General features: G+C 41.1%; 1 protein-coding gene across 5 annotated transcripts in view; it reads right to left on the reverse strand.

Annotated features, from left to right (window-relative positions):
- Positions 1–3,112: 3,112 nt before the first annotated feature.
- Positions 3,113–12,933, reverse strand: part of INTS9 (integrator complex subunit 9) — a 138,690-nt gene continuing 128,869 nt past the window's right edge. For all 5 annotated transcript variants that reach the window (XM_072634815.1, XM_072634813.1, XM_072634814.1 and 2 more), the window contains 3 exons: positions 7,202–7,300; positions 5,732–5,869; positions 3,113–3,980 (listed from right to left, as the gene is read on the reverse strand). In XM_072634815.1, coding sequence (XP_072490916.1) covers positions 3,804–3,980; positions 5,732–5,869; positions 7,202–7,300 — 414 coding nt within the window. In that variant the 3' untranslated portion in view covers positions 3,113–3,803. The remainder of the gene's footprint in view (positions 3,981–5,731; positions 5,870–7,201; positions 7,301–12,933) is intronic.

Consider the following 12,933-nt stretch of genomic DNA (forward strand, 5'->3'; position numbering starts at 1 on the left):
TAGAGGGTTGAGGTGATGGTGTAAGTCATATGAGTTAAGGAGATTGATGAACTGGGAGACCAGAATATTTCAGGGAACTTCAACATGCCTATCAAAATACCTCATATAAGGGATTCTGAACTGTCTTAGGAAGATTCTGAGGATCACGTGGCAAGATAAAATACCAGACAACTGTTAAGCATTCAGACTCTACTGCAGAGACCCCAACTCTGATGGGCTGGCCACATAGCCCGAATGCCAAATGTATGTCTACTTAAGACTATTTTATGGAGAACTCACAAAAAGCAAGTGGTTACAGAGGTCAGGAGAAGCAGTACAAGGACATTCTCAAGGTCTGTCTGAAAAACTTTAGTATTAGATGTGAGATACTGGCTCAGGACTGCCCAGAATGTACTGTGCTCTCTAAGCAAGCAAAATTGCAGTAGCGCAAAGAAATTCTGGGATGTGCAAATCTAGACACGTCCATCCCAAATGTTCAAATGGACTATTTGGGCCTGACCTGTGGTAAATCCTTCCAAGCTCATATGGGTTGGATGAGCCAGTTGAACAACTGTACCTTGACCCCAACATCATAATGTCATTGGTCCTCTTCAAGCACAATGGATGTGCTTGAATGGATTATGGCTATAAAGGGTTGTGGTGGAGAGGAAGGCTGAACCAGGTCCTGAACTCCCTGAGAAAGGAGGGAGAGTGATCTGGAGGCTGGTAGATAAGTGCCACCAGGAATAGCATTTCTGGATGGAGTGAACTACAAAGAAGAAAAAGTTGCTGAGTGATAATAGCCAAGTGGAAGTGGCAGTGGGATGGAAAATTCCTGGTCTTCCTTCTAGTCCTGTCTGCAGAAAGACACTGTTCCTTGATGCCTCTGATTTGAGCCCCTTTTTCTCCTGTGCCCTACTAGTATTTGCTCTCTCATCAAAGAGCTCAAAGAGGAGTCTACCTTTCAGTCAAACTGGACCACCTGCTGCCCTGTGCATATGACACTGTGACACCCACCTTTGTACCTTTGCATAGACTGTCCTCAAATCCCAGAATGCTTTTTTTTCTCACTTCCACCTCTGGGAATCCTCAGCTCTGTTCGAGCTTCAGCTCATTCCCTCTGTTACCATTTTGTGCCCTCCTACCTTCCAAATAACATTGTGGTTATAGTCAATTCTGCAAAACTGTATTTCAGAAACACAAATTTGTTCCAGTGTGATTGATGTATTAGGGAACATTTTTAGCATGACACAAATCTCTAGCTAGCTTCGGAGTGATTTTTTTCCCAAGAGACTGTTGAAAATTGCATCACTTCATAACAACTCACAAGCTCCAACTCTTCTAACACCCACTTCTACAAGCAAACTTCAGGTCTTTGTCAAGATAAGGTGCCATAATCGTTGTCCATCTTCTGGTGCAGTAGAAAGTATGAGCAGAGAAGGGCTGGTCCTCCCCACTACAGCCTCCTGCCCCCAAGGCCTGGAGTTACAGCTTTCTCAATTTGCTATACAGTCTAATGCCACAGACAGAGCTACCACTGTTGTAATATTTCTTTCTTTCTTAACCATCCAACACGTATAAAACTGTGTTGCTGACAAAGTTTTTCAGCATTGTGCATTCCATTTTCCCTATAAATTCTGTGGTTTTTATTGTACCATCTTGCACAAGGCTGTGCTTTGTGGGAATGCATGTGTCCTGATGCAGCAGAACTGCCTGGACTTCGTATTTTTTTGTATTTACTTATTAAATACGTTGTTATTCTCCCCCAGTAGAATATAAGCTCTTTGAGGGTAGGAACTGTTTTAATTTAGTTCCAGAACCTAGTAAAATGCCTGGCACATAGGTATTTAATAAATGCTAGCTGAACTGAACTAAACTGAAAAAAAAGAGGAAATTATAATCTGGTAGCTGCAGAGACATGAATACTTTTACTACAGGGCTGTTCCTGGCTCAGTTTTAATTTCCAGTGGGCTATAAAAGGAAATAGAAATGAGTGAATTTCTAAGGCCATAGAGAAGTGTGATTATACGTAGAACTAAATCTGTATGTTGAGTTCTTATGTAGCTGAGTTCTTATTTTAACACACAGAAACCAAAATATTACTCTTCATGTTGTTTTCTCCTTTCTCTCTGTATTTTAAATCACAAACTTCGCATTTTCTATTAGATGCTGGGATAGTCCCCAAACTTTTTTTTTTTTTGGACTCAGCTTCTCTTGTGGGAATTGCCCTGCTCTGGAACTGCCTTCTCCCCTTTTCTGGAAATTTCCATACTGAATAATGAAAAGAGTTCATGCTCTATGCACCTGTGGAACATGGTACATGGTTCATGGCCCAGCTAGGGGCTTACCATGTATCTTGGTGTATTCCTCTGATATCAGAGATGGAAAACTAATCAGATGTACATGAGTACATCTTCCCGTATAGACCTATAAAATGGCTTTTTTAAAATGTTTACAACATGCTAAACAATGTGTATGGATCCTCACCTGTGTCAGCAAGCTGCCCTTGTATGGAGCCGCAATTCCAGCTGTCTCAAACACGGACCAGCTTGCAAAGTTGACTGTACCAAGCCTAGGGGTGGTATCTCCACGAGACCATTGTCTCCTCCTTTCTTTGCCTTTTCTCCCCAGTCCCCTAAGGCCTATGGCCTTAAAATCATCCCAGCCCTGGTTGAATCCTTCCCCCCTTTTCCTGAACCAGGGTATCTATGTTAGGCTTTTTTTGTGTGAATCAAAACATCTATATAATAAAGGTTTATTTTTAAGCATTGCTGGTCAGATTTAATTCTTTTGTGAAAGCCTCATTTCTATTCCAAAGCTGTAGTGTATTGACATCAAATGAATACAAAATGTATACGTACAACATGGGCAGCTAGATGGATAGATGGATATCTAGTGGATAGAGTGCCAGGCCTGGAGTCAGTAAGAGCTAAGTTCAAGTCCTGCCTCAGACACTTAGTAGCTGTGTGACCCCGTGCAAGTCACTTAACCCTCATCTGTAAAACAAGCTGGAGAATGAAATGGCAAACCATTCCTATACCTTTGCCAAGAAAACCTCAGATAGGGTCCTGGAGAGCTGGACATGACTGAAATGACAGAACAGCAGCCATAAGTACAACAGAGCACAGTACACTTTGGTTAAAATAATTACCTTTTATTTAAAAGGAGGTTTCTTAAAAATAAGATAAACATTGATGTGGTTTATTTTGCTCTTTCCTTGAAGAGCCATCTTTTGACTCGCAGTTCTCCAGGGGAGGCAATAAAGGAAGCAAACAGATAATGGCAAACAGACTAGTTCCCCTTTCCTGGCCAAGCAAAACCTTGAAAATAAATAAATGTTGGTCTAGACAGCTCACCTTCCCACTAAACCAGCAAAGTCTTTAAGAACTGCCTTTGCACTCCTTACTACAACCAATGAACAAGCTGTTGCTTTATAGCTGGATTAAATGGAGATCAAAACGGGAAAGAAAAGTCTAGAATTTAACCAAATCTCCCTGAGGCAGAGGTGGAAATTCAGGGAGATCTATTTCTGTGCATTAAACCCAGACTATTTCTCTCAAAGACATCCATCTTGAGCTCAAGTCAAGTCCAGATCTGAGAATAAAAGAGGACCTTCTTAAAAACCAAGGAGAAAGACAACATGAACACCTTGCAGTGATTTCTGACCCATGTGACATCAACAAGAGAGCAGCATGGGAACAAGGATTCCCCAGAAGTGGCCCCCACTAGCTTTCTCAGCTCTGCCTACTGCTGACTCATCAAGGCAGAAAGGACCTGAGTGAGCTGGGAGTGACCTTCGAGGTAATCTAGTGCAACCCTCTGATTCAGAACTTCTGTAGGAATTTGAGCACGAGGTCTCGAAGCCGGACCCTGAGCACCTCATCGTTGTCACAGATGATATGGGTTGAATCATCTTCAATCTGGATAAGGGTCTCAGCCTCCTGCAGGAGGACGATATGTCCTTTAGCTGTGTCCTCCACTTTCACATCACTGAAGCCATGCTGCCAAGGATCAAAACACACAAGAGACTGGTGAATCTTCTTGACTGGGAAAATAGTCATCCACTCTGTGTCATAAAAATGGCACTATTTCCATTTTGCTTATTATGAGGAGAAAGACATAAAAACTGGCATTTCTAGTATTTCTTAATACAAATTTTCAATCCAGGAGGTAAGCCCATCTTGCTGCCTGGCAGAAACAACAGCTCATTTAGATAATGCTTTAAGGTTGTCTTGCTTCAGAATAGTCCTGAGTGCCAGGGCAAGTCTCATTACGTTTTATAGAAGTGAAGGGATATCATCTAGGCCAATTCCTTCTTTTTTACAGATGAGACCAAAGCCTTATCTATAGCCAGAGAGGCAGGAAATGTCAGTTAGGATTTGAACCCAGGTCCCCTAACTCCCAAATCCTGTATTTTTCACAAAATTGTTCCTTCATCTGACTGCTATTTAGAATCAAGACAATTTGAAAGAGGCTTCAAAAACTGGTGAAATTCCATGAAAAACCTGCAACGACCTGGCCCAAGCAGAGGAAAGCTTCCGACTCTATGTGTTCAAAGTAAACAAAGCAGGCAGCTGTGTCTGGACTCGGGGTCTGGGACTCAGGCCAACTGTTCCTGTTGTCCCTCCAGCTACAGGTGTGTCCCAATCCCTGCTGAGGACCCATTTTGAGGGACTGGTCCTTCACCAGACTTCAGGAAAGCATTGCTGTCCCCAGCAAATGCGAGATAATGACCCTGAATTCAGTGAGTCTGTCTTAAGGGGAGTTCCAGCAGAGAAAGCAGGGGCTCTCAGCATTCTCTACTGCTCTAGATGAGTTTTAACACTCGTGGGTTTCAGTAGAAACCTACAGATAAGAATATACAATATGTATCAAATAATATGTCAAATATAATATATATCAAATAATATATGATAAACAGAAGAAAAGAGAAAGGAACCACATTTGCGTGACAGGATTCAATGACTAATCCACGCTAATACAATATAAAGAGCTGGATGTGGAATCAAAGGGCCTGGGTGTGAATCCTGGTTCTGCAACTTGCATCTTGTGTGACTCTGGGCAAATCACTTCAGCTCTCTGGGTTCCTTACAGTGATAAAGAAGAGGATCTCTGGAATATCATTCTGTTGTTCTGATGGATGAGTACCTCACCTCTGATGGAAGAGTCTGGGTGAGCCTGGAGCAGGCTCCAATCCTACTTCACTTCCTACCACTCCCTGGCCATCTTCTGGACAGCTGCCTTGTCAACATGGGCATATCGTTCGTTACTCACCTTGTCAACATGGGCATATCATTCGTTACTCTCTAGCTCTGGAACCATGATCACATCAATTCTGCCATTACTCCTGGAAGGAGTGTGTCAATCTAATCTACTCCCCTGTGGCCTCGTTCAGCATCTTTGTAACTTTCTGGACTAGAATGCCCTTCTTTTGCCACCTCTAGTTGGTGTCTCCCCAAGCGTTAAGTGCTTGATAAATGCATTCATTTATATTCTTTCTCTCTTTCAACTTCTCCTTCTCTTCCCTTCCCTCACTGTTTCTGTAAGTTAATAGTTTTAAAGAGCTAGAGGTTGTAGATGGGTCTAGAGAGCTTTTAAAAATCAGAGTCCTAAGTAGAAGTTAATGAACAATCACTGGGAGAGAACTGAAAGTTGCCAACATAAAGTTTTTAAAACAATGAAGAGAGAGAACCCAAGGAAGAGCAGCAATGGTCCTTTGTTTATTCTAGGTAAATGTGAGCTGGACTCTTACCTTCTCCAGAGTCTGAACAAACTGATCCACAGGGATGGAGCCACTGAGGAGAGGCTTCAGAAGTTTACAGTCTGGGATGTCATCACTCACTCGCTTTCTCTTCTTGCTGGCTGGGGGCTGGCTGGGCCTAGGAGGAGCCTAGACCATCAAAATAATTCAGTTCCCAGGAGCATAATAATAGCTTCCCATACTAACAGTACATGCTAATGGATTTACCTTTGGTGAGGTACCCTGATCTTAACGTGATTAAGAAAAGCAATTGGCCTCTACAACTTATAGCAGCTAGGTGGCATATGAGGTGAACTGCTGTGTGTGGAGTCAGAAAGATTTGATTTTAAATCCTCTTTCACATATTTACTAGCTATGTGACTCTGGGCCAGTCCATTAACTTTGCAGTCTCTGTTTCCTCATCTGTAAAATGCGGATGGTAAAAGCATATACCTCTCAGGGTTACTGTGAGGATCAGTTGAGATAAAAGATATAAAGCAAACCTCAAAGAGGTATGTAAATGCTAGTAGCAGTAGTGGTGGTGGTAGCAGCAGCCGCAGTAGTAATAATAATGATATAGAACTGGCCCCAAACTCCCAAAGCTGGCTGACAACATGAGCCATGAGCCTTGGAGTTACACCACAATGAGTCAGTTGCTGAAGGGAGGGTCTTCCCTAGTGTATCGTGGGCCCAGCGTTGCTGCCTTGACCTTTAGTCACTCCGTCTCTGAAGGATCTTAGGGTACACAGATTATTTGCCTCAGACTTACTACCCATTCTGTTTCCTAAAAGATTTTGTGATGATTTCATTTGTACAACTCTTATCTCCCCTGCTATCCTGTAAAAACTTCAGTTGTTTTGTGATATTTCCAATCGAGGGCTCTCACCAGGTTGGTTGGAGGGAAGTCCATTTTTTTTTTTGTCTCAACAACTTTATAAGAGATATTGAAGACCTCTCTGTTTGCAGAGGAGTTCTGATATGCACTAGTGAAGGTAATACCCACATGGATGAAATTAGAGATCTGTGAAATATTTTCCTAAAAGAGTGTGTGCATAGCGTTATTGATGTGTTGACTGTTTGAATGAAGTCTGAGAAAGTTTTGAGTTCTTTATTGTGCTGTGAACAGACACTTAAATAATTTGTAGTCTTCTCTATGAATAATGTCCTTTCCCTTTTATCTTATGCAGGCGTGGAGCCAAAGATATAAGTGGAAAGAAATTTAAATGCAGCTCACTCTTTGTTTCAGATATAATTTATCAAGTGGCCCAGGATCACAATTACGCTGGCTAGAGAAATACCACTGCTCTGGGAGCTTTCTGCATTTTAAGCTTGGTAGACTATGGTGCTAGTTAAACATGAGGGAAGTGGAAAGGTCATGTGTACACCAAACAGAGGAATTCCTTATCATCTCTAGCCTCAGTTCAACCAGTGTGGATCAAGGGGTTGGTGTGATGCAGCTGAGGCCAGACCTCCATACTGTACCTGAAGAACGTGCTTGTTATCTTTAGTATGCAGCACAGCGGAAACAGTTGCTAAGGAAATGCCAGGCTTAATCTCCAGGGGCACCAATGAATCTGCAAGCTAAGAGCATAGGGTAGTTTTCAGTCAGGAATCATTCTGAAATGTGGGAAGATACAGAGCTACCCCATCCACATCAGGAACTACAATGCAACATGGGATTTAAAACTTGGCTTCCTGGGCAGGGCCTGTGCACACTAAAGTCTACAAGATTCCCAGTACCATCTTTCCCTTCCTCCTCTAGCAGCCCTGTTGACAGGCCTGCTTGGGAGCCCCCAGCTATCTAAGGACAGGACATGGGTTTTTTTTCCTATGATTATGCTCATTTTGCTACCACAGATATGAAGGGTGGCCTCGTGAATACGGACTTTCCCCCAGTGACTCTTCCATGTGCTTCACCATCATTCAGTTCCCTAAAGGACTAAGAATAATAATTGTAACATCTGGCATTTACGTAGTGCTTTAAGGCTTGCAAAGTTCTTAATAAATATCTCATTTTATCCTCACAACAACTCTAAGAGATGAAAGGTGAACGATTCTTAGCAAAAATTTACTAATAATGACAAGGCTGAGAGGAGGAAGAGAAGGGGGGAGGAGAAAAAGGGTGATATCTGAAGAGAGAATGAGAAAAGAACATCTTGCTTTAGCCTGACTCCTCCTGCAACATTTCCTAAGCTGGTGCATTTCAGAGAGGACTCTACGAGGTATCTTGGTGAGGCAGTTTTCCTTGATCCAGTATACTTTACACAGCTAGTTACCTGAATACAATTCTCAGTACCCTAGCAGAGTTTCTTTGAAGTCTAAGTTTTAGTTATTTAGTTCCATCCTCTGCTCCTGTGCAATTGGAGAGACAAATTTCATCGTGGACAGAGATCCAAGTTCACTGATCTACTCTGTTCTGGACTTTTTAGACTATTTATGGGTAATAAATTCTTTTTTCTAAGAGTCCAGGTTCAGTCTTTCCATCAGTAAATCAACAAATAAGGCAGCAACAGATGTGGCACTTCGGTGGAGCACTGGATGGAGTCAGGAAGACTTGAGTTCAAATCTGACCTCAGGTACTTACTAGGTGTGTGACCATTTTACCTCTCTTTGTCTCAGTTTTCTCATTATAAAAAATGCGCATTAAGAACAGCACCACTTCAGAGATGCTGAGTCAAATGAGATATTTGCAAAGCACTATATAATTATTAATAATAACACTAATAAATAATGACACTGCAGTCAGGATTTGGGAGTTAGGAGTTCTGGGTCTGCATACTATCTTCCATACTTCCTGGCTATGTAAACATGGCAAGTCACTCAATCCCTCTGAGCCTTAGTTTGCTCATTTGTGAAAGTGAGGATAGTATCACCTGTGGTACTTAAGGCTGTTGCAAAGTTCAAATGAGATCATACAGGAAACCTTAAAGCACTTTATTAATGTCAAACATCACCACCACCAATCACCACCACCATCATTGTCATCATCATCATTACCTCAAACCTGGGCTTTGGTAAAGAAATATGAACTAGTCTCTCTGCCTCCTTTAAATTCATCACATACACTAACAACAAATGAGTCTTCTTAAAATTAATCAAGAATTCACTTTGGTTTTACACTGCTCAAGTATAGCTTTCTGTAGCATTTAAGGCCCTCTCTAAGTTGATCCTATCTTTTGTTCCTCTTTAATATTATATTATTATTTTCTAATTTACATGTAAAGATAGTTTTCAACAATAATTTTTGTACAATTTTGAGATGCAAAATTTCTCCCTCCATCCCCCCTCCCCAAGACTACCTGGCTTCTCACAAATATGATGGGGGTTTGAGGACTGGGGACTCATGGACATCTGGTTTCATAGCTGTGACTTGTTTTTGAAGGCTAGTGCTTTGCTTTTTTTCTTATAAAATTAGTTTTGTAAAACCCTTTACTTCTTGAATGGTAATTGTGAGGTAATGAGAGAAACTTCAATTCTCCATTAGCTGTTCTAACTCCTGACTTTTTCACTTCCTGAATCTCTGATCAAAGAATCTCAGACTTGGAAGAGCCCACAGAGCTCATTTAGTCCAACTTGTACCCAATGGAGAATTTCCCTAGAACAACACTGACAACATCCATCTCTGCCTGAAAAACTCAATCAGTCTCACTGTTAACAACCGCTTACTCCCTTCATATGTAATCACAGGCAGTTTGTGCAGTGAGGGGCAGTAAAGGGAAACACAAAAAACGCCCGGTATGATGTCAGAAACATCTTCAAGACTCCAGTTGTGTGACTCTGGAAAGTTTCTTATCTGTCCAGGCTTTCCTAAACGTAAAACAGAAGTAAGAATACTGATGCTATCTATATCTCACCTGGTTTTGGTAATGATTAAACATGATGTTCACAGAATGTTTTATGAAAGACCCTGAAGGGTTATCTAGGGCAACTGCGAAGAAACAGGAACCTTGTCTATAATACCCCTGGGAGACTGGTCATGCAGTCTCTACTGATGGAGAACAGAGAACTCCTGAGGAAGCCCACACAGCTTTTGTATATATCTAATCAATAGTTTTTCCTTATTTCAAATCATTTTTTCCCATCTAAACATCCCTAGATCCTTCAAATGATCCTTACATGGCAGTTTCCTATTCTCTCACTGTTTTGGTTACTTTCTTTACACATGCTCCATTTTATCAGTGATTCTCCTGCTTCAACCAGGCTAGGGAGCTGTACTTCCATTCTGGACAATATACTTTTATTAAGGTAGATCAAAACCGTATAATCTTGATTGGTTGCCATGTGACATGGTTGACTGTATTACAAATATAGGCGGATCTACCTCCTTAAGAAGGAGGTAGAAGGAACTGAACAACACCTTTCCACATGCCAGACTGTTTGGGATAATGAAGGGTTCCTAAAGAAAACAGAGCAAAAGATTCAATGGGAAAAAGGGGAAGTTAAGGGAGATAGTCCCTTTACAGCATAACAGTGAACAGAATAATGTAACACAGAAGAGAAAGTGAAGAAAGGTACAGCTGAAAAGACTGGAGCTTAAAAACCTGAAGAGGGGCAGCTGGATTATCTGAAGAGGAAGATGCTTGTCTTCCAAAGCATGATTTAGTAAAGAAGCTATAAGGTGAGAGAGATCCTGTAAGGGTCAGAGGAAGAAGCAATGAGTAGCAATAGTTGGTGATTCCTTGCTCACACGTATCAAGGCAGCTATCTGTTGATTCAATAATAACAAAAGAGAGGACGGTCGTCTTCCTGGGCCATTTATTCAAGACATATCAGAGAACCTCCTTAAGACTTTTGAAAAGGATGACAACTATTCGCTTCTAGTGCGTCATGTGGACATACATGGTACTGCCGGAAATAACCTAAAAAGCATTACCAATGATTATGAATTCTTGGGAAAGAAAATGAAGGCCACAGGGATACTGGTTATATTTTCCTCACTGTTACCTTTGAAGAGAGGGATTCAGAAAAGATTTGGGACTCCTGGGCCATTACCTAAAATAGAAGGAAAGAAATATACCTAGCCAATGATGAGGTGTATCTAATAAAGGCTGTGAAAGATTTATTGCCTAGATGCCTTGTACCTTGTAAATCTAATCACAAAGGCTTTGAACTAAAAAGCATGGAGGAGAGAGAAAGACATATGCATGTCTTTCAAGATACACAATAGAAAGTACCTATAGTGGACAATGAATAGCAGTTGAGATACCCAGAAATTCACAGATGACAAAATCTAAACCTGTGGTCTAAAATTATCTACACATTGGTGCCCAACAAACAAACAGGCAATGAACAAGAACTAGAGATCCCAATGCAAGGAAGCAAATTTGATCTCCTAGGCTTACTGAGATTTGTTCGGATGAAACTCATAACTGCAGCCTGGTTGTGAATAGGTATAGTTTTTTCAAAAGAAACAGAATAAAGGTATTAAGAAGATACCCTCATATAAGGGAACCAGGAACCAGAGGAGAAACACTGAAGACAGTATTTGGGTTAATATCAGCAGGAGAAGCGGTGATTTTGGGGTAAATCATACAACACTCAGACACAAAGAAGAAAAAGATGAAGAGTTTGGGAAACAGATCATGAGCCTGGCACAAAGGTATGATATACATGTTATAGTAGTTAGAGTTGTCTGCTGGAGCTTTCTTTCTGCCAAAAACAAAGCAGTGAGAATTTTATCCTTCTAAAGCTGGAGGAAGCACAAGGGGAAATTCTGTTTTGGATCTAATTCTCACCAATAGGAACTGATCATTGGGCTGGAAACAATGGAAACCATGGGAGTAGGTGACAACTTTTCTCTAGAATTTATGACAGAGGAAAGGAAATCTGAGTACAGTCTGACCTGCATCCTAGATTTTAGGAAAAGTAGATTTCCAAGAATTAAGAGGAAAGACAAGTAGATTGGACTAAATAAAATAAAACAAAGATAGGAAAGATGCTATCAAAAAAGCCCAGAAAGGATAAAAAATGGTTATGGATGAAATTATAAAGACACAAAGGAAAACAATTTCATTGAGTAGGAAAAATGGTACATACACACACACACATGAAGAAACCAAGTGGATGCACCAATCAGCTCAGATTTTATGAAGAAATGTGCAGAATATGGAAGCAAAGGCAGGTAACAGGACAGCATAGTCCTGTACAAACAGTGACAGGAGTGCTAAAGCTAAAAATGAGCTGAGCTTCCTGAGGAGAACAGAAAGTCGAGGTAAGGTGAAAGGTCACTTATCAGGGCCCAGAGTGGAAGTCCAGTGGGAGTGAGGGTGGTGGTGAGAAATTAAGATGTTAATAAGATGAAATTCAAAAAGGATAAATGTAAGTAAAATAAATAAAATTCAACACGGACCAATTTATATGTGGGTACAAAAAAAAGCACCTTTACAAGTTAAAGGAGGCATGATTACATAGCAAATGTTCTGCAAACCCTCTAAAGGATTTAGTGGACCAAAAGCTCGATGAGGAAGCAGTGTGATATCACAGCCAGAAAAGTTCCTGAGACCTTGGGTGTGTGAAGAGAGGCATGGCTTTCAAGAACATGTCCTCCTCCTTGCTCAATGCCTGGCACAGAGATGGTAAGTGCTTAATGCTTGCTGACTGAGTGACCTTTCAGACCCCACCTAGAGTGTTCTGTTAAGTTCTGGGATGAAGGATATTGGTAAGTTGGGAAGCATAATGAAGAGGGTCACCAGAACGGAGAAGGGGTTGAAATCCCTAAGGAAAGCTTAAAGGAACTCAACATGTTTAGCCTTGAAGAAAAGAAGCCTTGGAGGAGAGGGATGGGACATGACTGCTGTCCTCAAGTACATAAAGGGCTATCTTGTGGAGGAGGGATTAGATTTGTTATGTTTGGCTGCAGAGGTCAGAACCAGGAGTAAGAAGGGAAAGGTGCAAAGAGACCCAGTGAAGCTTGCCCTCAAGAAACACGTCTCCAACAATTATAACTATCCAAAAACAGAATGATCTTAGAGGTCTTTAAACACAGCCTGGATGACTCATTATAACTCACTCTATGTCTGGCATGGACTAGATGGCTGCTCAAGTTTCTTCCACATCTAAAATTCTGGGACCACTATCTGCTGGCAGGAGGTCTGCAGTGAGGTCTGCTCTAGGGATCTCACTTGGCTTTGTGCTGCTGAACGTTTTTGTCAATCGCTATACTCATTAATATATAGTATATAAATATGTACATATAATAAATATATAAATAGTAT

This window comes from Notamacropus eugenii, chromosome 1 (genome assembly GCF_028372415.1).
Source record: "Notamacropus eugenii isolate mMacEug1 chromosome 1, mMacEug1.pri_v2, whole genome shotgun sequence".
Taxonomy (NCBI): Eukaryota; Metazoa; Chordata; class Mammalia; order Diprotodontia; family Macropodidae; genus Notamacropus; species Notamacropus eugenii.